Genomic DNA, 25,873 nt, shown 5'->3' with positions numbered 1-25,873 from the left:
TACTTCAACCAATCATCTTTTGGCATGCTTTCAAGTCCCGTAAGTATCTTCTCCCTCCTGTAGAAATATCCCAGTTTGTCAGAATCTAAAATATGGTAAGTAGGATTGAACATGGTAGCCTAGACATGATCTGATCAAAGCAGAGTATAGTGGAACCATCATCTCCATCATTCTGGATGCTATACTTCTGTACCCTACAATAACATTTCTATTGTATTTGCCTGAGCCACGAATTAAGTCATATTTAGACCATATCTTGGTTTCAGAGGACCGTTATGGCATAGTGAACAGAAAGCCAGCCTTGGAGTCAGAAAGACCTGGGCTCAAGTCCCACATTGGACCCATATTAACTTCATGACCCTGGACAAGTGACTTCTAACCTCTTATTGCCCACTCTCATTGAGTCTTTTTCAAGTTGAAAAAGAGCTGCTGAGCTGTGTTAGTGAAAGGAATTCCCTCCACAGATGAAATACCTTGAGAAATTCAGGTCTAGAAGTATTAGATTGTGACTCAATAAGAAAAGGGGTACTTCATAGTTGACTTTTGTTTAAAATACTCTTGAAAAATGAGAAACAGCCCTTTTTTGTACTAGAATTAATTTGTAACAATTGGTTTTCCTGCTTGTAGGTGAGTTGTCTTTGCTTGGAAGAAAATGTGGACAATGATCCTTGTAAATTTGCACTGACATCAAGAACAGGGGATGTTGTGGAGACCTTTGTTTTACATTCCTCCAGTCCAGGGGTCCGGCAAACATGGATCCATGAAATTAACCAAATTTTGGAAAACCAGCGCAACTTTTTAAATGGTAAATCAATTAATTACACTCGCTAGTTTAGGGGTAGCTATACCTTCCCCTCCCACTACCAACACACCTCATTTCCTTCTTTCTGGTGTCTCTTCAGAGTGTGAAATTTTCTATCCTAGCTTTCAGTTGGCCAGATAACCTTAAGTAAAGTGAAACTGTCTGTTGGGTTTCCATTTCTAATAAAAAATACTGGTTGGTATCTCTACAAACTTTGTGATAGTACTGTAATATAGGGAAGATTCCCTGTGTTGCTAGGTGCATGAACATTTAAAGGAAACTGGCCAAAATCCATGGTGGGGGTGGAGAACATTTACAGATTTGGAAATGGAGCCGGGAGAGTTTTGCATTCCAATCACTAAACTGTTTCCAGCCCACTCCTCCACCCTCTGTTAAGAAACAAGAGTGGTATTGTCATTCTTATGGAATGAGTTATCATGGAAGAATTACAAAACACTAGAAAGAAAATGGGTCCTATGGAACACTAGTGTGACCCTCCCTTTGGCTAAGGACTTCTGTGACCTAGAGTTACAACTAACTTCTCTACAGTCGCCCTTTTTCCTGGGTCATCTTTGAAGAACATAGACAGACGGCTTTTCTAAAATGTTTTGTCTTAAGCCCACAGCTTGGAAGATGATTGATTGGCAGAACATTTTGTGCCTGTGTTCTGTGAATACACCCAAAACCAACAGTGCTGTTTTAAGTGTTCACTGTCATAATAGCACCACCTCCACACTTTGCATCTCGTATGAAAATGGGATAATCACTCAGCAAAACATAAAGGTCATTTAGCATCTTTGACTAAATAGTAATGTTGGTACTTGTAATAAGATTTGTCCCAACTACAGATCTCAGATCATTCTTTTCTAAAGTTGTTTTGCAGTTATAATTTTAAAAATTCTTTATAATGGCCACATTTCAGGGGATCAAGGAAATGTGTTCAGAATGCATTTTGGCTCCTCTGGATGGAAATGAAAACAAGGTCTATAAATGTGCTTTTGACCTGCCTGTTCTCTCCAATTGGCAACACTATATAGAAATACGTAGTGAGTGACATTTAAGAGATCATAGCATTATATACAACTGAGGCTGGATAGGAGCTCTGGTGATATTCAGTAGGCCAGGACAATAAGGCTTCTTGCTAGCAGAAAGAAAACTAGTAGAATATTTTAAAAGCAGCATCAAGCTACGGATCCAGTCTGTCACTTGTCAGTCACTGTCCTGCCCATGTAATGTCCTTTGTCATCACCTTTCTAAAGCAGCAACTCTCCTGGACTTTAAGATTGGTATTCTTATGGAGTAGAGGGTAGAATGCTACACTTGGGAGTCAAGAAAACCTGGGTTCAAATTCAGTCTCTGATATTTCCTAAAAAAGCAAGTTACAGCCTTCCGGTTGTCAGAGACGTTTGTTGTTGTTCACTTGTTTTTCAGTCGTGTCCAATTCTTTGTGACCCTATGTCAGGTTTTCTTGGCAAAGCTACTGGAGTGGTTTGCCATTTCCCTTTCCAGCTCATTTTAAAGGTGAGGAAACTGAGGCTAACAGGATTGTCTAGGATTGCTAGTAAGCATCTGAGGCCAGATTTTAACTCAAGTTTTCTTGACTCCAGGCCCAGTGTCCTATCCATTGTTCCACAAGCACTGACTTCTCCAAATATTCATATATCTTTGTGATAAGAAGTTGAAATAATTAGCCTATAACTGACTCATGACACCTCCTTTTTCTTTGTCTCAAAGGTTGCGCTTTCCTTGGTCCCTTGCTGACCCTTCTTGTCTTTCTCTCCTGTTTCCACCAGCCTTGACTTCACCAATTGAGTATCAGAGGAACCACAGTGGTGGCAGCGGTGGCAGCAGCAGCCCTGGTCCCAGCAGCAGCAACCACAGCAGTGGCCCCGGCAGCTGCAGTGGAATCCCCAGCTCTAGCCGCAGCAGGCCATCCCGGATCCCGCAGCCTGTCAGACACCACTCCCCAGTCCTGGTCTCCTCTGCAGCCTCAGCCCAGGCAGAGGCAGACAAGATGTCAGGTATGTCCATTCCCAATCCTTCCCTGCCATCTCACAGCAACACCTCCTTAGAAACAGGCCTCAGCCAGCCAAACAGGCATCCTCCCAGTGGAGAGCCAGAGGGTCCTGAGAGAGAAGCAGAGAAAATTCCCAAGATGAAAGTCATGGAGAGTCCCCGGAAGACACATGGGAATGTTTCCGGCTCAAGCCAGGATGGACCCCACAAGGAAACTCGAGGGAGCGTAGAGGACAACCGTTCTAGGAGCAGCATAGGGTCCTTGACGCTGGGGAAGCCAAGACCTGGAGCCATCTCCCCGCTGAACTCTCCCCTCTCCACGACTCTCCCTTCTCCTTTTGGCAAGGAGTTATTTCCGCCCAGCAGCCCCCTTCAGAAGGGGGGCTCCTTTTGGAGCTCCATCCCAGCATCTCCTGCCAGCCGCCCCGGCTCCTTCACTTTTCCCGGGGACAGTGACTCCCTCCAGAGGCAGGTCCATCGCCATTCGTCACACAGCAAGGACACAGACCGCATGAGCACGTGCTCCTCGACCAGCGAGCAGTCAGTGCACTCCACCCAGAGTAATGGGGTAAGAGCGCAGAGCACCTCTGTCCCGAGAGCTCTTCTAAAACCTTCCCGTGTTACCGTCACTCTCCTTCGTACTAACTTCTGGCTCTCCAGTGCTGCCCTGCTCTGAAATAATCAACTGTCGCGGTCCTTCCTGCACCTTGGCAAAGTAGGCACATGTGTAGCTTCTCTGTATGTGTGAGTGTGTGTGTATACATAAAGCCGACCTGAACCATATGTATACAGACACAGGAATACCAAAGCCTTCTAACCATACTTGTGATTCCTTTGCCTCTGCTGAAAACATAAATCACTAGCTCTGATTTCTACTAACTGCTCTCCTTGTTCTATTTTCGTCTTCCTAATTAGAGAAGGCAGATCATTAACATCCTGAATGTGCCAGCATTAAATCTTACATTTCCAGCTAGCAGATTGGGGGAGGGGGGAGGGGAGTGTGTTATCCCCCCCCACCCCTGCCTCCCTCCCTCACACTTTTTTTTGGAGGGGGAGGGGAATTATTTACATTTGTTCCTCCATTTAAATGACACCTGTACTTTACACTTGCTACTCTGCTTGGTTTTGCTCCCTTCAGCCCTAATTGACTTTGCAGCATTTTTTTTGACTCATCTGCTGAGAGAATTTTTAAAAAACAAACTCAAGAAAACTTCCAACTAACAACTCAGAGCAAAGTAAACTGAGACAAAATGGGGGGGGCAGAGGGGAATGGAGTGGAATTGCTGCCAAAAACATAATCTGTCAAGTGGAAATAGTTTCTCCACCCAAAGTTTCACTCCAGAAGAGAGAGAAAATGTTTGAGGGCATCTGGAGATTCAAGCATCTGCATATTTTTGTAGAGGGAGGGGGCAAAGCAGGATTATCAAGAGACTCTGGGTGACATCCCACACCCTCCACATCCCAGGGAAACAGCAACTACCACCTGGGGGCCTATGACAATTTTAGTGCCCACTTACCTGCCCACCCAGTTGCCCAGGGGGGGCACCCCTTCCTTTGTGAGAGGAGTGTTCTGGTGCCTTGAAGTCCTTGTTGACCCCTCACTTCAGTGTTTTGTTTGCAAGTCGGTTGGTTGGTTGATGTGGTGGGGGGGATTTTCTTCATTTTGTGGGTTTCCTTACTATCCTGCCCAGCTCCTTCCCAGTTTCAGTGACTGTCACTTAGCCTATAACACTTTTCTAAAAGCATGCACTTGAAAGAACTATTTTAATCATTAGATGTTCTGACTTCTTTTAAAATCTCTTATATATGTTTCCTTTAAAAAAAAAAAAAGATTTCTACCTGGGGTCAAAAATCAACCTTGCTTTGCATGTTTTCTCTTTTCCTTCTGGTCTTCTGTTCAGGGTTCACTTAGATTAACTTGGTCTCATCTATTTTTCCTTTTAAAAATATCGTTTAATTCAATTGAACTGGTCAAAAGATTTAAGAACTTTGTCCTTGGTGCTTATATTGCAATATAGTCAGTCTCTGTTAATAGAATCTAATTTTTAAAAAAATTTTGAGAATAGCAATAATTATTTAGCTTTTATAGACTTAAAAAAACCTTCAAGATGCTTCACTTGCAATAATTTATTTTGAATTGCATGTTAAATGGGTAGGTAGTTATCATATTGTATTGACTTTTTTTTAAAGTGAGATGAATTGTCCAACTTTGCAAGGTTTATATAGACTTGTGTATAAACTGGAATGCTTGGTCCTATTCTTAAACTCCATCCTTATGAAAGAGGATAGGGACCAGCAGTTAGCCTCACTCTAACCTTGACACTTTCTCATTATCTCAAAATAAAAGTGTTAAGAGAAGAATTTTCCACAGTACTACAAGTGTAAATTTTAAGAGGATGAAAGGGACAGCTTCCAGCCAAACAGCACATCGTTTTCTTCTTGGTGATAATTAGGTTCTTACCAAGCTTGTTCAGACTCATACCTACAATACTGCACTTTCTTTTTAGGAATTTACATTCTAAAGTAAAATGAACTACATGTCAAATGTGCCCTATTAATACAGAAACCACACGAGCTTTACATAGGTCAGTGGAGTAGGGGCAGGGGGAAGAAGCGCCCTCTTTTTAAGGTTTCCCTGCTCCTATTTTCTGCATTTTCTCATTTGGTTATGCCAAGAGAAGTGGCAGTCACCAAACAGTGATTAAGGGAGGTAAGACTGCCTACCTACCCTGCAGCCTAGAAGCAGTGAGAGTTTGGGGAGAGTACCCAGGATTCCTCTAACCAGACCTGGAAAACCTAAAACAGTTCATTTTTCCTTCTAGTTTTGTAAGTGCCTCAGCTTTTAAATGTTTAACCATAAAGGTTAAAAATAACTTTCTCCACCTAGATCCTGAGTCGCTTCCACTTAACTTTCAGTGGATAGCCTGGGAGTTTGGGTGATCACTGCCCAATATTTAAGCAATAGGCTAGGAGAAATATGCCCCAAACCAGGAATAAAGCAAGAGTTAATCTAAAAAGTAAATATGGGCCTATGTAGTACATTAGCTTTTACATACATACATACCATATAATATACACATGGTATATATGTGTACACACATGTACATATATTAATTTTTTCACACATTGGCATACATACACATACATATATAACATATCAATTTATACAATTTTGTTTATAGGTATGTGTATATATAGATGTATATGTGAATATACACATGTATATGTTGTGTGTTGTGTATATGCATGTATTTGTGTGTACACAAACCCATAACTACATCACCTACAGTAGCTGATTTTTTAATAATAATGGTCAAACAAGAGGAGATTGTGCCTTGAAATTCAGGGTTTTAAGAACCTGAGAGAGCATCTAATTCAGTGCCCTCTTTTTACAGATTAGGAAATGAAGGCGCAGACTGGTGAGACTACTTTCCACATTTCACACAAGGCAGCAACTACAAGAGCTGGAATTTAAACCCATCTTCTAACTCCAATCCTCTTCCAAATATTTTACCCCTTCATTGCACCACTGTTATACACTTGCTTGAAAATTAGGTTTGAGAACTGTGAAATAAAAACAGAAGATATTAATAAAATGTGAACTTTTTTTGAAAGAGCAAATCTAGTTTAGTTTTACATTTATAAAACTATTCTATGATTCCATTTTTAAAAAGCATTTAACAAAAATTATGTGAGTACAATATCTTAATATATTTTTACTACAATTAAATTGGACTTGTTTTATTTTTGCCTAGAACATTTTTCTAAAGACATGTTTTAGAGGAAATCTCCAATAATACCTAACTTAATTACAGTGGTTGAACACAATTAAATAGCAAGTAATGGAATAACTTTGAGCTGGGAGTCAGGAAACCTAGGTTCTAATCCAGGTTCTACCTTTAACTCTGGGTAATTGTTAGCAAGTCACTGAACCTGTCTTGAATTCAGTTCCTTGTCTCAAAAAGGGGATAGGATTAACTAGATCTTTAAAATCTTTTCCAATTCTGATATTTTATCATTTACCAATTCTCTTTAACGGAGACCAAAATTAGTTAAAAGTAAATGGATTTTATAAGTCAAATACCAAGGCTACATAATTTTCAATAAAATTAGAATCTATTTGTTGTCAATACGCTAATGGCTATTTTTAGGGCCTCAGCACTTATTAGATACACTTAGAAAACTTTCACAATACCCCACGTGAGTTATGCTGTGTTAACCAGTTGAAGCTTCGAGGGAGGGATATCAATCCCTCATTCAATTCTTCATGCATTAACTTTTTTTTTTAATAGAAAAGTTCAGCTGAAGGGTAGGTGGAAAGGTCTTAAGTACTAAGAACATAGTGGTAGGATAGATGACAAGACCCCAGTGTCTTTAGAGGAAGTCATGCATTAGCTTTTAAAACACATTAGAATAGGAGGGATTTAAAATAGTTTCAGAGTAGAGGAACTTAATGGATCAATGAGAGAGTAAACTTATCTCAAGCTCAAGTCTGGTAATGTAAAACCAAAATTTCTTTAATGCTGTGTTTGAATTCAGAAGGAGAAATGATACTAACTTATGCATTTTTTGAATGTTGCTAGTAAATTTCCAACAGATTCAAATGAACTGTTTTAAAGATGATCTTTAAAAATCCAGTGTCTTAACAGACAATAGTCCTGGTTCCTGAAACCACAAAATCTTCTACCTAGACCATCACTGGGAGGATATCAGAAACAGAGAAAGTTCACTTCTGTGAATAAGGAATTACGACATCATTCAGTAGTTATTGAAGGGGGTTGACATACAATACATAATTACATGGCAGTGATGGAAGGTGAAAGAAGCATCTGTCAAGGTGTATTTTAAGAGCCACTAGTTTCTGCTTCTTCCTCCCTTCTGTACCTCTACTAATAATAAAAGCTAACATTTATATACTGCTTTAAAGTCTACCAAGCACTTCACATCCATCATTCCATTTGCTCTCACAGCAATCTGAAAGGTGAATAATATCATGTGCATTATTTTATAGATGAGGAAACTGAGTCTGAGAAAGGTTAAGTTACTTCCCCATGGTCACACAGCTAGGAAATACTACAAGCAGAATTGAATCAAGGTCTGTCTTGATTCCAAACCCAGGACTGTTGTCCCTCTGACTAGAAATGTTTGCACAGCAAGGAGGCAGGAAAATGATGGACATTTTCTGCTCCCTTCATTCAGCTACTTATAGCCATTCCACTATAGAGCCTGGAACAGAAGGACCAATGGCCATGTAGCACAAACCTGTACACACAATTTGAATGAGAACATTAAGGGTATTATGATGACAGTGCTTTGGCAAACATCCAGCTACTGTGGCTGAAGAATGAAGATGGTTTTACCCCTTGGGTCCATTCTCCAGGACTTAGTTTTTACCAAGTTATATGTGATATGTCCCTCAAAAGCATACTGGCCTTTTTCTCCTACCGTGGGCCTTTTTTTTTTTTTTAAGAGAAAAAAAGGGGAAGAGAGAGATCATAGAGGGAAGGATTCATCACAGTGTTTTCAGTCTCTTACATTGTGGTGAATGAATGAGATGAGCAGTTCTATAGCATTGGCTGCCAGCACATATACCAATTCTGCCATGCTGCGTGATACACATCTACTGCCAGTGTACACATAGGACCTTGAGCCTCTGAGAGCATATTAGGTAGACCCCAGGCCCTACTACAGCTTTGCATGAAAGCAGAATGGCAGGCAATTGGTTTTCCAGATGTTGCATATTCTAATTTGCCAAGAAATAGATACAGAAAAACATTTTGAAATGTATTGGTGGCACATCAAGAAATTAAGTCATTTGGTCTCCATAATGTACCTTAGAACTGGTTTTAGATTTAGATACCTCCATTGTTCCCAACCCATAAGTGGAATATTAACTAACCTTCATCACTTTTTTTAAAAAAATCAAGTAATCATTTTTTAAAATACAGACATACACACACACACACCAGTCACAGTACTATTTATACTGCTAGAGTTACTCAAAATCATGTTGTCTGTAGCTTTCCAACATCAGTCTGCAGAAGAACAATATTCTGTCAGGGAACAAAAGGAAGATAAACCCGTGACATCAATAAACCTTTCAGAATGAACAAGAGACTAGTAATGGAACCATTTTTTTTAAGGCTTCTTAAAACACCATTCTAGAGCATCTGGATTTGCTGTTGTTGAAAAAGGTGACTGAGAGGAGCTAAAGGAGGTCTGAAGGAAAAGCCAAGACCACTGTTTCTCCATATATCTTATGTAACTCTAGGTCACGTAGCCGTGGTGCAGACTAACAGCTGGTCCCATCGTTGTCAGCGTTACATTTTGTCCTCTCTCCTTTCACAGAGTGAAAGTAGCAGCAGTAGCAATATCTCCACCATGCTGGTGACACACGATTACACGGCAGTGAAGGAGGATGAGATCAATGTCTATCAAGGAGAGGTCGTGCAAATTCTAGCCAGCAATCAGCAGAACATGTTTTTGGTGTTCCGAGCCGCCACTGACCAATGTCCCGCAGCAGAGGGCTGGATTCCCGGCTATGTCCTGGGGCATACCAGTGCAGTCATCATAGAGAACCCTGATGGCACTATGAAGTGAGCATTTCTCTGATTTCCTAAAAAGAGTGGGAGGGTGGCAAAAAGGGTGGGGGGAGGGAAAGAAAAGTGGGGACATATGAGGCCAGTGAGATTAACGACAAAGTAAGAATTATATTTGAAGAAAAGACTGGGGGGCCCGTTAGTGCAAGATGCAATTGTAATTGTGACATATAATCTAGAAAATAGTGCACAGTCTCTGCAGAGGTGATAATGATAATTTACATTTATAGCACTTTCAGGTTGATGAAGCACCTCCCTCAGAACAAGTCTATGGAGTCAGAAATGCAAATATTATCATGTTCATTTTATAGAGGAGGAAATTAAGGCTCAGACAAGTTAAATGACCTGTCTATGATCACACAGTTATTACATCCCAGTTTCAAACTTGACGTTCATAACTCCAGGACCAGTTCATTTGTTCCTGAAACTCATCTGTCTGCTAGGAAATAGTTATTTTATATGCACAAGTGAATAGATTTTTTCAGTTCAACAAAAAAAGTTTTAGGTCACAATCTTCCTTCATTCAGCAAAGCATTGATTAAGCCTCTATTATGTGACAGGCACTATACTAGGGGCTAGGATGCAGAGATTAAAAATAAAACAGTTCTCTTTGGGAAAAACAACATAAATGCAGATAAGTAATACAAAACACAAAATAATGTCTTGTGGGAAGAGGATCAGAATAAGTCTTAAGATGCTGGGAGGTTGCATTTGAGCTGAGATTTGAAGGCACCTGGGGATGCTGGAAAGCACATACATAGATGAGGAGAGAGTACATCCCAAGTATGAGCAACAGCCTGAACAAGGACACAGAGATAGGAGAGGACACATTATATATGGGGAACAGCAAACAGTTTGGATTTTGTCCTAGAGGAAATTTTCTCTAAAAATGTTAATGCGTCTTCTGGTGTTATGTAACTAATAAGTGTGAGGGGGTGGTATTTGATCTGTGACTGCAGTAAGGAAACTGGGTGTACAATTTATCCTTGAAAATCAGCCTCCTTGGTTAATCTCAATAATTAAAAGATTGGAAACCTATCAGTTGCTGTGGTAAACATAATTGTTAGCAAAATGGAACTTGGTTTCTAGCTTTATAACAGCAATAATGAAACCTCTTTCTGTCCTGAATTTCTCTGAGACACACTCTGTTGTTGTAAGAAGCTGGCCAAATGGAATCCCCTGCTTGGTCCCATAAAATCCAAGCATAAATGGGTCTTTAAGAATGAAAAGGCAACCAGCTTGCAATAGGATGAATGAGTAGACTTTAAAACTGATCACTCTCTTTGGTGTTCATCGCAATTATATTGGTAACTACATGCAGTCTTGCTTCCAGGCAGTTTGGACTACTAACTGCCACTTAGTAGTATCTCAGCAGAATTAAGTGCATTTAGGGGTATGGGAAGAGCTCTTAAATCCCTAATACTTGCCATTTAAGAAAGGGGGAAAAAAAAGCTTGATCAGAGGTCTCTTTTCTTGCAACATTCCTAGGTTTCTGTGAATTGTTTTATCTTTTTAGCTTTGTCAGACTATGATTATATGCAAGAATCCCATTATTGTACTTTTATTTTCTCAAAGGGAAAATAATTCCTTTTGTAGGCCTTTTTATATCTCAATTCTTAAAATTTCAGCTTCTTTTGAATTATAAGAGACTAGTGGTATTGAATTCTTAAATTTTATTCTTAAAATTTGAACTTCTTTTGAATATAAGAGACTTGTGATGTTGAATTCTTGTAATTTTGTTGTTATACTAAAGCAGAGGAAAATGATAGCATACCTATCAGCTTAATATTTTTCTTCTACAGTAGTTTCTATGAGTCAAATGAATTTCCTTTCAAAGATTCTCTATAGAACATTTTTTAAAAAGGAACAGTATTAAACAGAACATTTTATTTTCTTCTAGGAAGTCAACATCTTGGCACACAGCACTCCGTTTAAGGAAAAAATCTGAGAAAAAAGATAAAGACGGCAAAAGGGAAGGCAAATTAGAAAATGGTTACCGCAAATCACGAGAAGGACTTACCAACAAAGTTTCTGTGAAGGTCGGTGAAAGTGTCTCCTGAAAGTCCTGAGTGTTCTTCCAAATGCATACACAACAAAGATTAGTCATGCATCAAGCAAAGGATGTATCAGCAAGCACCCTAGCATACCCAGGATGGCTGCTAGCACAGGTTCTTAGATCTGCTTTTATAAAGGAAAGCAACTCAAAATGGGTTAACAATCTTACTTTAGTCAGTCAAATATATATCATTTACCTAGTTCAGGGGAAAAAGTCAGCACCCTGAACATCAGAGAATACAAACAAAAGTTACAACAGAAAATAACACAATTCAGCAGACAGGGCTTCCAGCCATCTGACCATTACATCCATACCTATAGTTAGTCACTAGAGAGGGAAGCACCAACATCTGGGTTTTCAAAGGCAGGGGGTTCAACAGCTTCCCAGAGTCTCATCTGGCCAAATCACACAACTCTTCCCAAAGTAAGCCCCAAAGCAAAACCTCACATCAGGGTATATATAGCCTTCTCCTGGCTCAGAGAATGTCACAACCCTCTAGACCCACTGCCCAGTCACAAAGTAACAAGGTGTGGGCATTCCTGAAAAACAAGCCTCCCTCCACAGGCTTCATGTGACTACATTCAGCCTGTTAGGGGGCAGAGTATATTTTCAAATCAGGAAAGGTTCTCAGATTGACTTAAGCCTATCAAGGGGCAGGGAAGATCTTCAGATTCCCGTTAAAAAGGACAGCCAAGAATATGCAGTTGCTAAATTAAATGCATTTGTGGCAACTGTGATCTGTTCCACTTTTCACCAGATGCCATTATATCAGAGAGCCTATACCATAATTTCTATCTTCTTCCTCATCATTCCTCCCCTATTCTCCATTCCCTTCTCACTCTCCCTTTTTTTTTTTTTTCCCTTTGGAGGGCAGTTAGGATTAAGTAACTTGCCCAAGGTTACACTGCTAGTTTTTTTGTGTGGGTGTTAAGTATCTGAGGCCAGAACCAAACTCAGGTCCTCCTGACTGAGGGGGAGGGGGCCAGTGCTTTCCCTCTCCCTTTTTTTTTCCTTTCCTCCTTCCTGTGCCTTACACTTTGCCATTGGTGTTGTTTAAGTCCTTCCATGGACTTGCATGAAGTATGAATTCCATATGCATGAAATACTGCTGGGTTCTTGGTAGGGTAATAATAAAAAGAGAGTCCCAGAACATGTAAAAGGGATGGAGAAGATGAACCAAAGAGTCAAAAGCACCAAGAGTCAATGCTACTCTACTTTATACTCAGGGACCATGTAGGAAATGGCTTTCCACTTGGGTTAAGTCACTTTTCTTTTAAAATGTAAATATTCCCCTAAAGGGTTAATCTTAGTTATAAACTACTTTAATCCACTATAATCAGATTCCTTCAGACCTTAGGTCCGTGGGAAATGGGAGTTTTCATTAGATGGAAATGTCTTACTTACCTCCCATATGTGAAAAACATCCACAGTACTTTGATAAGACACTGTTGATACAAAGATAAATATGACATAGGTTGTCCCAAGGCACCCAAAGATTTGAAACCTGTAGAATTAACATAATAGTTTGTTGTCGGTGGAGGAGAGGGAAGGGTAAGAGAGTATGGAGAGGAAGCACCCTTTCCTTTTTCTTTGCTAAATTTTATGTTTTCTAATAAGCATTTATTTTCTTTCCCCTTTTCTCCCCCCCTTCAAAAAATCAAAACCCTTATTACGAATATGTTATACATAATAACTCATCACGATATGCATAGTCAAGGAAGACAAATTCCCACATTATCCATGTCGAAAAGAACTGAAAACTAAAAAGCATTCCAATCATTTGGGTAATAGGTGAACAAATTATGATTTATGAGTATAATGGAATATTGTTTTGTCATAAGAAATTATGAAAGGACAAACAAGTTAGAGGAGACTTGTTTGAATTGATTCAGAATGAAATGAGTAGACCAAGGAAAGCAACTATAACAATATTGTGAAAAAGAAACCCTTTCCATTAAAGAAAAAACAAAGCATATTAAATTGAAGCATCACTTTTATGCTTGAGATGAGACAAAAAGCCTTTAAAGACAAAGCATAAAATCGTGGCATGAAGCTTTCATACTGTGTTCAAAAATAATCAAAAACATTTTTCATCATTTTTATTTCTAGGTCAAATTACTCTTTTATATCTTTAGGAAATAATTGTAATTGGAACTGAAACCAATGATCATTAAAATAATCCATCCTTTGGATTATAATTGTTTTGTTTTGTTTTCTATTTCAGCTTCTTAATCCCAACTACATTTATGATGGTAAGTTGCATTTTTGGTTTCTAGGATTTGGTGGGAAGAGAATCTTTAACCCATTGAAGCAACCTAAAGGGATATTTTCTGTTTTCGAATTTAGGGCATGCATAGCTATTTGAACTAAATATCCTCATTCTTTTGTTTTGGGGGCGGGGGGTGAGAGGTTATAAGGAAAATACAAAAGAACTAAGTGGTTCACTGATAGTTAATTTGTTCATTCTCCTTTTCAGTTCCCCCAGAATTTATAATACCATTGAGTGAGGTAACATGTGAGACAGGAGAGACCATTGTTCTGAGATGTAGAGTTTGTGGTCGCCCCAAAGCTTCAATAATTTGGAAGGGCCCCGAACATAACACATTGAACAGTAATGGACGCTACAGCATCTCATACAGGTATGCCTATTCTTAATCTTATTTTAGTTTGACTAAGGGGAGTGTGTGATAGAATAAATAAGAAAAAAATTTAACACCTGTGGCCCACTGCATTTACCTGAATATAGGAAGTATCTATGCACTTAATTTGAGAGATTACTAGTGTGAGAGCTTTCTCCATCAAAGTAATTGGCTTAGTATACAATTCCTAGCCAAGGGTGGGCAAACTACAGCCTTGAGGCCACATGTGGCCCTTTGAATCTAAACTTCATAGAACAGATCTGAGAAGTTGAGTCACTTGCCCATGATAATTTGGCTAATAATTTTCAAAGGCAGGATTTGAGGCCAGTCTTCTCAACCTGGAGGCAGGCTCTCCATCCATTGCAGCTCACTGCCTCTCCATTTGAATGATGCGTGTGCGTGCGCGCGCGCGTGTGTGTGTGTGTGTGTGTGTGTGTGTGACATGTAGACATACAGCAAGGATAAGGATCTAACAGGGTTTCCATAAGGATCTAACAGGGTTTCCATTATCTGGTTCATGATGAGAAATTCTAATATGTGTATTAATGTGTTTGGCAGTGATTTAGGAGAGGCCACTCTGAAAATAATTGGTGTGACCACAGAAGATGATGGTATCTACACGTGTATAGCTGTGAATGACATGGGTTCAGTATCATCATCAGCCAGTCTGAGAGTTCTAGGTAAGCTACACAGTTCTTGGCTGAAACTTCCTCAGAGGCTCTTGTAGGTCTTTCAGAATGAAGATTGGGTAGGTTGGACAAAGTGAGGATGTTTGCCATTCAGGTTCTCACTGTACAAGCAGGGCCGGCTTATATCATAAGTCATAATGTCCTATGTCTAGAAAGATTTCTTATCTAATAGTTTACCATAGCCTGAAAATTCACATCATGAAGTCACGAAAGGACTAGAAGAGGGTTAGGGAACCTTTCAAAGGTTGTATTCAAAGTGGTTTTTCCTGTTCTTCTGAAATCTTAGGGATGGTGGGCCCAATGAAACATTTGGGTGGCAGCAGGTTGGCAGCTGCCCTTAGTGGTAGAGAGGTAGATATGGAGATGGTGACATGCTTAGATTATTATTATCTAGAAAAATAAAGGCGGAGGTATTACATTACTCCATAAGGCCACTGTTAAAATATGTGCTGCTACCCCAGTCCTCTTTCTATTATTCAAGTTCAACAAGCATTTATTCAATCTACAAAGAAAGACAGATGAATGAACAAACCAAAAGCATGTATTTAGTGCTTAGTCTGTATGTGGCAAGCCCTGCTAAGTGCTAGTAATACAAATACAAAAGTAAGATAGTCCCTGCCCTCATTGCTTGCTTAGAACATGCTTACATTTTAAATGAGATGTGTTCTTGTCCTCAAAAAAGCACATTAACATATTAGTTTTTCAAAATAGTTAATAAACTGTGAATCAACAGATATAAGATATTTGTTGGTTTCAGTAGCAGAAAGGGCTCTGGAACTTAGCAATGAAAAACCCTAAATCACAGGAGGCTCAGCAAGACAGTCCCTAATTAGTCTTAGGAAGATGAGATCCCTTAGAGCAGAAAGAAACCCTGAGCTAAAACAGCATGTATTATATAGTTTGTATCATCCTTATCATATACTTATTTTATTCTGTCTTCTATGGGGTGTCGCAAAAATCTTAGGGCAGTTTTTTGGTTTTTGCCTTTTTGCTTTTTGGGAGGGGAGAGGGCAAGGCATCTGGGGTTAAGTGACTTGCCCAAGATCACACGCACTAGTAAATGTTAAGTGTCTGAGGTCACATTTGAACTCAGGTCCTCCTGACTCCAGGGCCACTGCTTTATTCTCTGAGCCACCTAGCCGCCCCCTTGGGGAAGTTTTAAGCTGTTAAAATTTTAAGCTACTTAAGCTTATAAACTGCCCTAATTCTTTTGAGACATCTTGTATATGAAACTGAAAGTTCTCATTTAATGTATTTGACCTGCTTCAGGTCTGAGGGAGCCAACTGTTTACAGGAGAACCAGCATTCTTAATGGCCCATAGATGGCTGCTTCCAGCCAAAATCTAGTATAAAATTGCAAGTTTGGGGGCATTAACAATCCACAGCCGTCATTTATAATTCTGTGAAGGGTCACTCTGCTCAGACACAACCAAAAGAAATGGAATGGCTCTGCGTGCCTTTCACCTGTATAATTTAAACTCAGTAAATGTACGCAATGCAAAAAAATTATTTTAGGACTGCAAAATCAGGTGGAAGGATGATCTTCAACCAAAAACCAAAGAAATGAAGTTATTTTGAAAGGAACTACAGAGAGACTTTCCATAGGGATTTCAGTGTGTCAGAAGCTAATGATAGCTAAGGGACTTCCAAAGGTTTGGACCATCTTCACGCTGCAGGTTTTCATGGGGAAAAATTATAGAGAGAGGCAAGTACATGTATGTATGGCACAGCTACCTAATTAGGTGAACCTCGAGCTTCTCAAAGCTGGTTTGAAATATTTTCCCATTTCACAAAATGTCTTTTACAAAAAACTATTGTTTACCACTTTTAGCATTTTGCTTTTTTTTTCTTTTCTTTCCTTTTTTTTAAGTTAAGAAAACATTCAACTACCCTCATGATTATGTAGTCAGGTTGGCCATTGCTACAAGCTCCCCAGAGCAACAAGCCAGCTATATGTTCTTTTACACCCTGCTGCCCACCCATAGTGCAAACCTATTTTCCCATTTGGTTTTGGGACATTTCCTTTATAAATACATGAGCCTGGGGATAGTTGAAAAGATTCTGTTGGGGATTCAAACAGGATTTTATCATCTAAGTCCACTTCTGAAATCAGATTCTAAAATTGGTCTTAGAGGCAACAATAATCATTTGTATTCCCTGATAAAAATGTGCCAGGGATTTTTATTTGTTCATTAGACTGCCATGATTGTGTCACTTGCTCTACATTAAAAAAAAAAAAAAGTCTGTTAGAAAGGGAGGAAATGGCCAATGTATTGATTCAGATTTAACCTTCATTTTTTTAGTAGCTGGGGTCCAAATGTCTTGACAGAAATGGCAAAAGTTTCAGAATGACCTGGTGAAGAAATTATACTAAAAAAGGGCTATACAGTGCATTCCTTTTATAAGTGGATAGAAATACCTTCAAAAAGCCATGATTTTTTTGGTTTGGGTACTCCATCCAAGAATGCAGATTGTAATCCTTCTAGGTCTTGGTAAATGGTCTTAAAGATTTGCTATTGCTGGAAAATGCATTTTCCCAGTTGTCACCTTGGTGATGAGCCTCTCTGAAAAGAGCTAGGCAGATCCACGTAGAGTCTGTTACCAGGTTATACCTCCCGGGTAGAGCCTTCAAGTACCTAGGGTCAATAAGTCTGGCTTCTTTTGAGATACTTGGTTATAACTACTAACTGATCATGCTGTTATTTCTAATCTTAGACTTCAAGTTAATTCCATAATAAGGCTAAATAAATTATTTATTTCAAACTTATCAACATTTTGAAAGTAACTCATTATATCCTTCACCTGAAATTACTTTTAAAAAGTTTGTTTGGGCTTTTTTTTTTTTAATCCTCACAAGAATTACAAGATGAATGTGAAACCAATGGGGAGGTATATTAGTGTTATAAAATGTGTAGCAAGAATTTCATCTGAAAAAATAAACAGTGCTTCCTGTTTCATATTTGGTGATCACAAATTCATTAACACATAGGAAAAAGTTCTTTAAAACTAGCCACTGTTAGAACTGTTCATGTGGTGTACTTAACACTACAGTGGCAAATTTTCACTACATTGAGAACTGGCATAGTCCTTCAATGTTTCTCTGTACACAAAAATTGCTTACATTACAGGATCTAACAGACAGTGCCATGATGAGTCATCAGAGAAGGAATTTAGTGGAGGTAGAGGTCATAAGAGGAAGAAATAACAGCATGATGAGATGTCAGCTGGTAGTTGTAATGAAGCATTGCAGTGCAAGTCCAACTCAGCACACAGTCAGCATAAACCGCCATGAAGGAACTCAGGGAATGAACTGTGTCAAGGATAAAAAGAACCCTTTGATTTGAAGGATAAAACAGCAAATCTAAATTATACTTCTTTTAAGGAGACTAAATTTAAAATGACTCCAGTGTTCCATGGGTTTGAATGTTTCTGAAATTATAATGGGAGTTTAATATATTATACATTTCATCATCTTTTCTCAGTCCCCTTCTTTCTTGACCTATCGCTGCCATCTTTGAAATATTTTTCACAACCCTGGATTTTTCACAACCCTGTGCTCACCAACCTAACTGGCCTGTCTTTCACAATCTGAATCATCCCCTTGTTCCACCCTCTATGTGTTCTTTTTACTGCAGGGCTCTGTCCTGGGCCATGCTCTCTCTCTGCAGTTTCTGGCTTGGTGATCTCATCAGCTCTCTTGGGTTCAGCTGATACTTCTGCATAGCTCCCAAATCTAGATATCCAGCGCCAGTCTCTCAACCCAACTCTGTTCTCACATCACTAACTAGCTAATAGACATCTCCAACTGATTTTGCCATAGACATTCACCTGGTGTGTATTTTTTTGCAAGAAAACGTCTTAACTTTTCAATTTCTGTTGAAGGCACCCTCATCTTTCCAGTGACCCAGGTTGACACCCTCAGTATCATCTTCATCTCTTTCTTACCTTTCATACCCCAATGTTGTCAAGTATATCTTCCACATGTTACCTTACCTGCACTCACATGGCTGTTACTGTACCTCCGGCCCCACTCGTGTCTCACTTGGACTGTTGTCCCAGCCTCCTGAATGGCCTCCCTTCTGCAGTTCATCTTCTATCCAGGTGTCAAATTGATCATTATAAAACAAAGTTCTAACTATGCTACTCCCTTGTTCAAGAAGCTTCGGTGGTTTCCTCTTGCCTCTAGAATAAAATACAAACTGCATTGTTTTACAGTGAGTCTGGCTCCAGCCTACCTTTCCAGGTTTGTTATGCATTACTGTCTGTCATATCTCCGTGTTCCAGCCTCCCTGGCCTGCTTGTTCTTCAGATGCAGCAATCCATCTCCCAACTCCATGCCTTTGAACAACCTGTCCCCCGTTTTTAAAATGCATTTCCTGCTTATCTCAGCCTCCTAGAATCCCTCACTCCCTTCCAAGCACAGGAGGCCTATTCCAATCTCCAGTTTCTAGTTCCCTTCCTTTGGAAACTACTTACTGTATATTTTGCATTAACTTTCTATCTATATATCGCTTCTTCCTAATGAAATATAAATTCCTTGAAGACCAGGATAGTTTTATTTTTTACTTTTTTATCTTCAGGGCCTGGCACTCAATAAGTGCTTACTAAATGCTTTTTGAACTGAATCAAAGTTATTGTTATTTTAAAGTATCTCATATGACAGTACTTAGGAGACAAAGTTTAATTAAAATTAAATGGATAAAAAACTACAAAGATAAATGAGCTGTTAATAATTATTCATTGCATTGGAGGGGAACACTATTCTAGGCCACTGCACTGCATTGTCAGGTGGCTATGTGAGACAGGAATAATTAGGCTTTCACTAGATGAAGGATGATGAAAGTATTCCTTCTTTCTTTCAGGTCCAGGAAGTGATGGGATCATGGTAATTTGGAAAGACAACTTTGATTCCCTCTACAGTGAAGTGGCTGAGCTTGGCAGGTATGAAATAAAAACTCCCTGAAGGAGGGAGCATTCTGTAGGACTTAGCACATCAAATGACTCAGTTGGATAGACCTCAGTGTAATACTCTACAATATCCCACAAGCAGCTATTAATTATATATGTAACATATTTTAAATTAAACCTATTTTCATCTTTATGTCTCGATAGCATAATATCTGAATAGCCCCAAAATGGTTTTGCATGTTGACTTAAGTATTTTATATGGATGATATAATCATATCTTAGAGAAGAGGATTTTTCCCATAGCAAATCACCTAACTGATCTTTTCTAACTGCCACTTAAACATTTTTTTTAGGGGCAGGTTCTCTGTTGTTAAGAAATGTGATCAGAAAGGAACCAAGCGATCAGTAGCCACTAAGTTTGTGAACAAGAAGTTGATGAAACGAGACCAAGTTACCCATGAACTTGGAGTCATGCAGAATCTCCAGCATCCCCTGCTCATAAGCCTCCTTGATACGTTTGAGACTTCCACCAGTTATGTCCTGGTCTTAGAGATGTGCGTATGACCTGACTTTCTTTACCACTTTCTAACGCTTTTCTTCTAATGTTTTCTTAATTCTTTATCTTATACATGAAGGGAAGAAAAAATAGGATCTTTCAGGATTCAACAGAATTCCTTAAATATATATATTGGAAATCAAAAATGAAAAGTTTTAGAGTTTTCAAAAATAGTTTGACCACCGATCATATACAAATTCTGTTGTCACACATCCCCCCTCTGCATTATAGACTGGTTCCCAACCATCCTGGTGACCCAAGCCTGAATCCAGGTGGTTCTAAGCATGCTTGAATTCAGAGGGAGCCTGGAAAGGTAGCTCACCCCTGAATTATTACTGGTATGAAGAATATCCCTGAATTTGATTACCTGGGAAGGTTCTACAGTCCAGTTGATTTCCTATCTATCTCAAAATATGGGAAATATCTTTTTTTTTTTCATGAATCCAAACAAAGAACTGTACATAGGAATAGTGTCATAACAGATGTATTTATGCATTCTAGGGCTGACCAAGGCCGTCTTCTAGACTGTGTTGTGCGATGGGGGAACCTCACTGAAGGGAAAATTAGAATGTATCTTGGAGAGATTCTGGAAGCCGTGCAGTACCTTCATAACTGCAGAATAGTACATCTGGACCTAAAGGTTAGTGGAATGCTAAATTCTGGGTGATTTAAGATGAGAATTTAATTCTTACTAAGACACAGATGGCAACATTGTCTCTTCTCTTGAACACAGCAGTCTTGTCAGACTGGAAACAGTGGACCCTTCCTGGTGCGCTGTCCCTAAAAACCATTCCCTGGGACTGGCTTACAGATCAAACCAATATTCTAACTCTTTTGAGATTTCAATTCATAAACCACCTAAAGTGAGTTTTGAGACAAACCCGTCATATACTGAATTCTTCTCTGTGGTACATAGTATTATCTTAGCATTCCAGTATGACAGGTGGAGCTTGACAGATTTCAGTGTTACTTAAAGTTAGAAAGTAATCCATCTTTGTCCAAAGTTTGGATACACATTTGTGGTATTTTTCCTGTTCCTGTAGGCAATAAACTATGGAAAGCTAAGCTTTCCCATCAAACTATTGATAGGTCTTAGACCCAGAAGGTAGTTTTGGATTTGCCATAAATAGAAGGAATATTAAAACTCTCGGAAACTGAAGAAAGAGCATGGAGAGGTTAGCTTAAAACTGCACAAAGACTTTTGGCTCACACTCTATTTCAGTTGATCTTGTGATCAAATTGATAAGGGCAATAATTCACATTCTCCTTTTTTTAGGTTATGATTTCTCTGCATCTGTATGAATATATAGCTACTTATGTTTCCTATCATATGCTTGTCAATATCGGGAAAAAAATACATTACGTCTCTCCATTGCAAGTGAATATTCATGGGCATATAAATGATCCTTAATACCTATAGCACAGATGTTTGAGGTCTTTCAAAAACCCAATGAGACTTTCTGGGGTTTCAGCCATTTTAATATGTTTAAGAGTAGATTTGAACAGTCATGATCAGCTTATAGAAGGAAAAGAATGCTTTTTTTTTTAATCCCTTTTGGGGGTACCTGGTAGCCAACTTTGTAAGCCAGCATTGCCAGTGAAAGTGAACTTTGTTCAAGGCTTTGTTAGTTAAATTTCAGGGGAAACTATTTGACCAATGGAATGCCTGTGAAGTCTGTGCAGAGTGTAGAGGCAGCATGGAGCTATTCAGTGGAGGACGCAGGAGTAAGGAAGACCTGGGTTTGAGATAGGCTGGGTTGCTTAACCACTCGGTATCCCCAAACTACTTTCTAAGACATTTAAGTTAAGGTGAGCTGCTGATCTGCTGTATAAATGAAGAGGTTCCAAAATGCAAGTTCTCTTTCACTGATGAAATCACAAGTCAGACTTACACATGCGCATGTGCACACACACCAATTTTATGAAAGAATTCTGTCACATTAGAGCTCTCCCTCTCTTCAGAAATGTTAGGGGAAGGGGCGACTAGGTGGCACAGTGAATAGAGCACCAGCCCTGGAGTCAGGAGGACCTGAGTTCAAATCCAGCCTCAGACACTTAACACAAACAAAAAACTAGCCATGCGACCTTAGGCAAGTCACTTAACCCCAATTGCCCTACCTTCCCCTCTCCAAAAAGCAAAAAAAAAAAAAGAAAGAAAAGAAATAGTAGGGGCATCTGTGCTGAACACAGAAAGGTTTTGCCCTGCTGTTTAAGTAAATGGTTTTGACTACTCTTCAAACTCTTAAGAGTAGCACCTGTCTTATCTTTGTTGCTCCTATAGTGCCTAGTGCACACAATTGGTTAAATTGAATTGAGTTATAATAAAATTAGCCTGAGGTGGGGATTGTTTTAGCATAGGGCATAAAAGCATGGTACCTGGAATCAGGAAGATCTGAATTCACATTTGGCTTTAGACATTTACTAGCTGTGTGACCCTGCTCAAGTTACTTAACCTCTGTCTGCTTTCATTAACCTCATCTGCAAAATGGGGATAATGATAGCATCTACCTTCCAAGGCTGTTACAAAGTTCTGATGAGTTAATACATGTAAAATAGTTTGCAGACTTTAAAGCATCATCTAAATGCTAACTACTGGTGCTGGTAGTGATGGTGGTGAGTCGGTGGTTGGTTGGTTGATTTTTCAAAAAATAACAGTTTCCTGCTTGTATTTTCTAGCCTGAAAATATTCTGGTGGATCAGAGCTTGGCTAAGCCAACAATAAAACTGGCTGACTTTGGAGATGCAGTCCAACTCAACACAACTTACTATATCCACCAATTACTGGGGAACCCAGAATTTGCAGCTCCTGAAATCATCCTTGGGAATCCTGTCTCCCTTACCTCAGATACTTGGAGTATTGGAGTGCTCACGTATGTCCTTCTTAGTGGTGTATCTCCTTTCCTGGATGACAGCGTAGAAGAAACATGCCTAAACATTTGCCGCTTAGACTTTAGTTTCCCAGATGACTACTTTAAAGGAGTTAGCCAGAAGGCCAAAGATTTTGTATGTTTCCTACTACGAGATGACCCTGCTCAGCGTCCTTCTGCTGCACTCTCCCTCCAGGATCAGTGGCTGCAGCTGGGCAATAACAGCAGTGCTGATAGCCTTGATATATCAAGACTGACTTCTTTCATAGAGCGGCGAAAACACCAGAATGATGTTCGACCCATTCGTAGCATCAAAAACTTCTTACAGAGCAGGCTCTTGCCTAGGGTTTGACCTATCTTGAAGTTCTTTCTCATTCTCTTTCACCTGCCAATCAACTGTTAATTTGAATTTTGAGGAGAAAAAAAAACAGCCAATCAGCTGCTAGTATGTTCATCGTGTGAAATTGCATTCCAAGTAAGCTGTGAGTAACAGTACTTGGGACTTATAGATGCAAGCTATGCTGGGGTGGAGGACTTTAACATTATACTCTGCAAAAAGGCAGATAGAGCATTGCTGTATCACAGTATTTTATTCAGGTTTCTGCAAAAAAAAAAAGATACTTTTTTAAAAAATGAACAGGAATAGAATTTTGCAAAATTAACGTTTTCCAAGATTTATTCAAGAAAAATAAATGCCTATGTTCAAACCACTGGTATTAATGAACAAAACAAAGATACATATCTGGAGAAGACTCACTCAAATGGTTACCCATTAATTTGGCTTCCATTTGCAGCTTGGTTTCAACCGGTCATAGAGCTTATCCAGTTGCTTCGTCTATCTGTATCTTGCATAGCAGTGCACTGAGACCAGATTTGTCTTTTGAGTGCATCCAACCTCAAACTTTTGCATACAAATAGAATGAATCGTTTTCCTCTGATAAAATGTAGGCCTTACTTGTATATAGACTGTTCCTGCCTTCAATCTGTAATTCCCCCTCTCACCGTCAACTTACCCCACCACCTCAACGTCCTAAATAGTGGCATACCACTGTTCAGGTCCTTCAGTTGGGGTTCAAAGTTTACTAGCCCATCAGAAAAAGGACTCAAAGGGCGGATCCTATTCCTGTCTCGCCCCCCCCCCACCACCACCTCTTCCCACATCCCACCAAACCCATCAATCAGATTGTTGAGCAGTATACAGCCAGATGAAAATACTGTAAATGCACTCATTGGGATTTTTCTGTTTGATTTCATATCATGTGCAATGTTGTGGCTTTAACATTTTATGCAACTATTTATGAGGACCTCTGTTGTAACTGTAATAAATATATAGAAAAAGCACATACTTAGTACGGTGAGCTTTATGGTTTTGTGTGTGTGACTAAAGGGTTTCTTTGGGGGGGTGGGGGGGGCAAAGGGATTGTATCACTGTGCCATTAGTTTTTAAGACAGTTAACACATAGCAAAAATTCTTGTCAGTTTTGAGGACTGTAAAAAGTGATTTCATATTCCAAATCTCAAACTGGATAATAGGGTAACATTTTAAAATTTATTATATTCAAAATGCCAAAGTATTATTTTTTTCCCAAAATCAATCTTGACATTTAGTACTTTTTAATATTTTTGAATCTGTTTACTTTCTGTATAATAATTGGCTGAATTTTGTGTTCTTTGGTTAAGAAAGCAAATCAAGGGTCAGCTGCCACAAGGCCAGAATCCAGCGCCTGTATCACTTGTGGCCAAGGTCATGGTGAGGTTGGAGGTATTTTCAGTGAAGAGGGATGTGCTTCTGGGCTACTTTGGATTTTCCTGGATGTCTTTTTATCTGTGACTGTGTGAAGTACAATAAATAGGAAACCAGCCTGCATCCCCAAGCCAGTTAGACATCTGGGTCCTGAGCCATAAACCAGCCTAGTTAGCTTTGCAACTTCCAATGTATTTTATTTATTAGTTTTGTTGGGTTTTTTTGTTTCTTCTTTGTAAAGTTGTACAGAAACTTTTTAAGAGAAAAAAAATAATTCAAAACTGGATGTGTATTCGTAACCTCATAACTTTTATTTGTGTATTATTTCTTTTATTATTTCAGTTAAATTTTTACATTATTTTGCATGTATATTTCTTTGTACAGAGACGTGTTTACACAGTATGATGTGATGTAAATATTTTATTTTGCCATCAGTTATTTTAAAAAATTAAACAAATTTGACATATTTGCCTGATTTTTGTGTTAGGCCTTTTATTCAGCTTTATTTCATTGGAATTACACTGGACTAAACATTCCCCCAAACCAGCAGCAACCTTTAGATCCATAACAATCTTTTGAATACTTTGAAGACCAAATCAATCCAGTTTGTCAAATCCCCTCTTCCCCTACTCCATCTCTGGAAGCATTTCAAATCATTGATATTATCTTTAGGGAAGAGAAAAGGAAGGAAATAAGCATTTATATAGTGCATACTATATGCCAGGCCCTGTGCTAAGAATTTTACAAGTATTATTTCACTTGGTCCTCATAACAACCCTGGGAGGTGACTTTATTTTCCTCATTTTACAGTTAAGGAAACTCAGGCAAGTAGAGATTAAGTGACTAGCCCAGGGTCACTCAGCTAGTAAGTGTCTGAGACCACATTTGAACTCTGTTCTTCCTGACTGCAGGCCCAGTGATGTAACCACCACCCAACTGCCTCTAATAGCTGATAATCTCTTTAGAATCACCAGTCATCATTTACTAGTTACTATTG

General features: G+C 39.1%; 1 protein-coding gene across 5 annotated transcripts in view; it reads left to right on the top strand.

Moving 5' to 3' along the window:
* The window catches only part of TRIO (trio Rho guanine nucleotide exchange factor), a 534,181-nt gene extending 508,830 nt beyond the window's left edge, over positions 1–25,351 (top strand). For 4 of the 5 annotated variants that reach the window (XM_069101424.1, XM_069101423.1, XM_069101425.1 and 1 more), the window contains 11 exons: positions 628–805; positions 2,596–3,386; positions 9,167–9,414; positions 11,318–11,456; positions 13,698–13,725; positions 13,950–14,112; positions 14,671–14,792; positions 19,664–19,742; positions 20,063–20,263; positions 20,767–20,905; positions 22,942–25,351. In XM_069101424.1, the coding sequence (XP_068957525.1) occupies positions 628–805; positions 2,596–3,386; positions 9,167–9,414; positions 11,318–11,456; positions 13,698–13,725; positions 13,950–14,112; positions 14,671–14,792; positions 19,664–19,742; positions 20,063–20,263; positions 20,767–20,905; positions 22,942–23,484 (2,631 nt within the window). In that variant the 3' untranslated portion in view covers positions 23,485–25,351. Of the gene's footprint in view, positions 1–627; positions 806–2,595; positions 3,387–9,166; positions 9,415–11,317; positions 11,457–13,697; positions 13,726–13,949; positions 14,113–14,670; positions 14,793–19,663; positions 19,743–20,062; positions 20,264–20,766; positions 20,906–22,941 lie in introns of those variants that run through there. The other variant, XM_069101427.1, reaches the window with a different exon arrangement.
* The last annotated feature ends 522 nt before the right edge of the window (positions 25,352–25,873 follow it).

This window comes from Petaurus breviceps, unplaced genomic scaffold, assembly GCF_028583685.1.
Source record: "Petaurus breviceps papuanus isolate PSGF00001 unplaced genomic scaffold, PetGlider_PUasm1.0 47, whole genome shotgun sequence".
NCBI lineage: Eukaryota > Metazoa > Chordata > Mammalia > Diprotodontia > Petauridae > Petaurus > Petaurus breviceps.
Note: the sequence above shows the minus strand (reverse complement) of the source record. Positions and strands in the feature narration are given on the sequence as shown.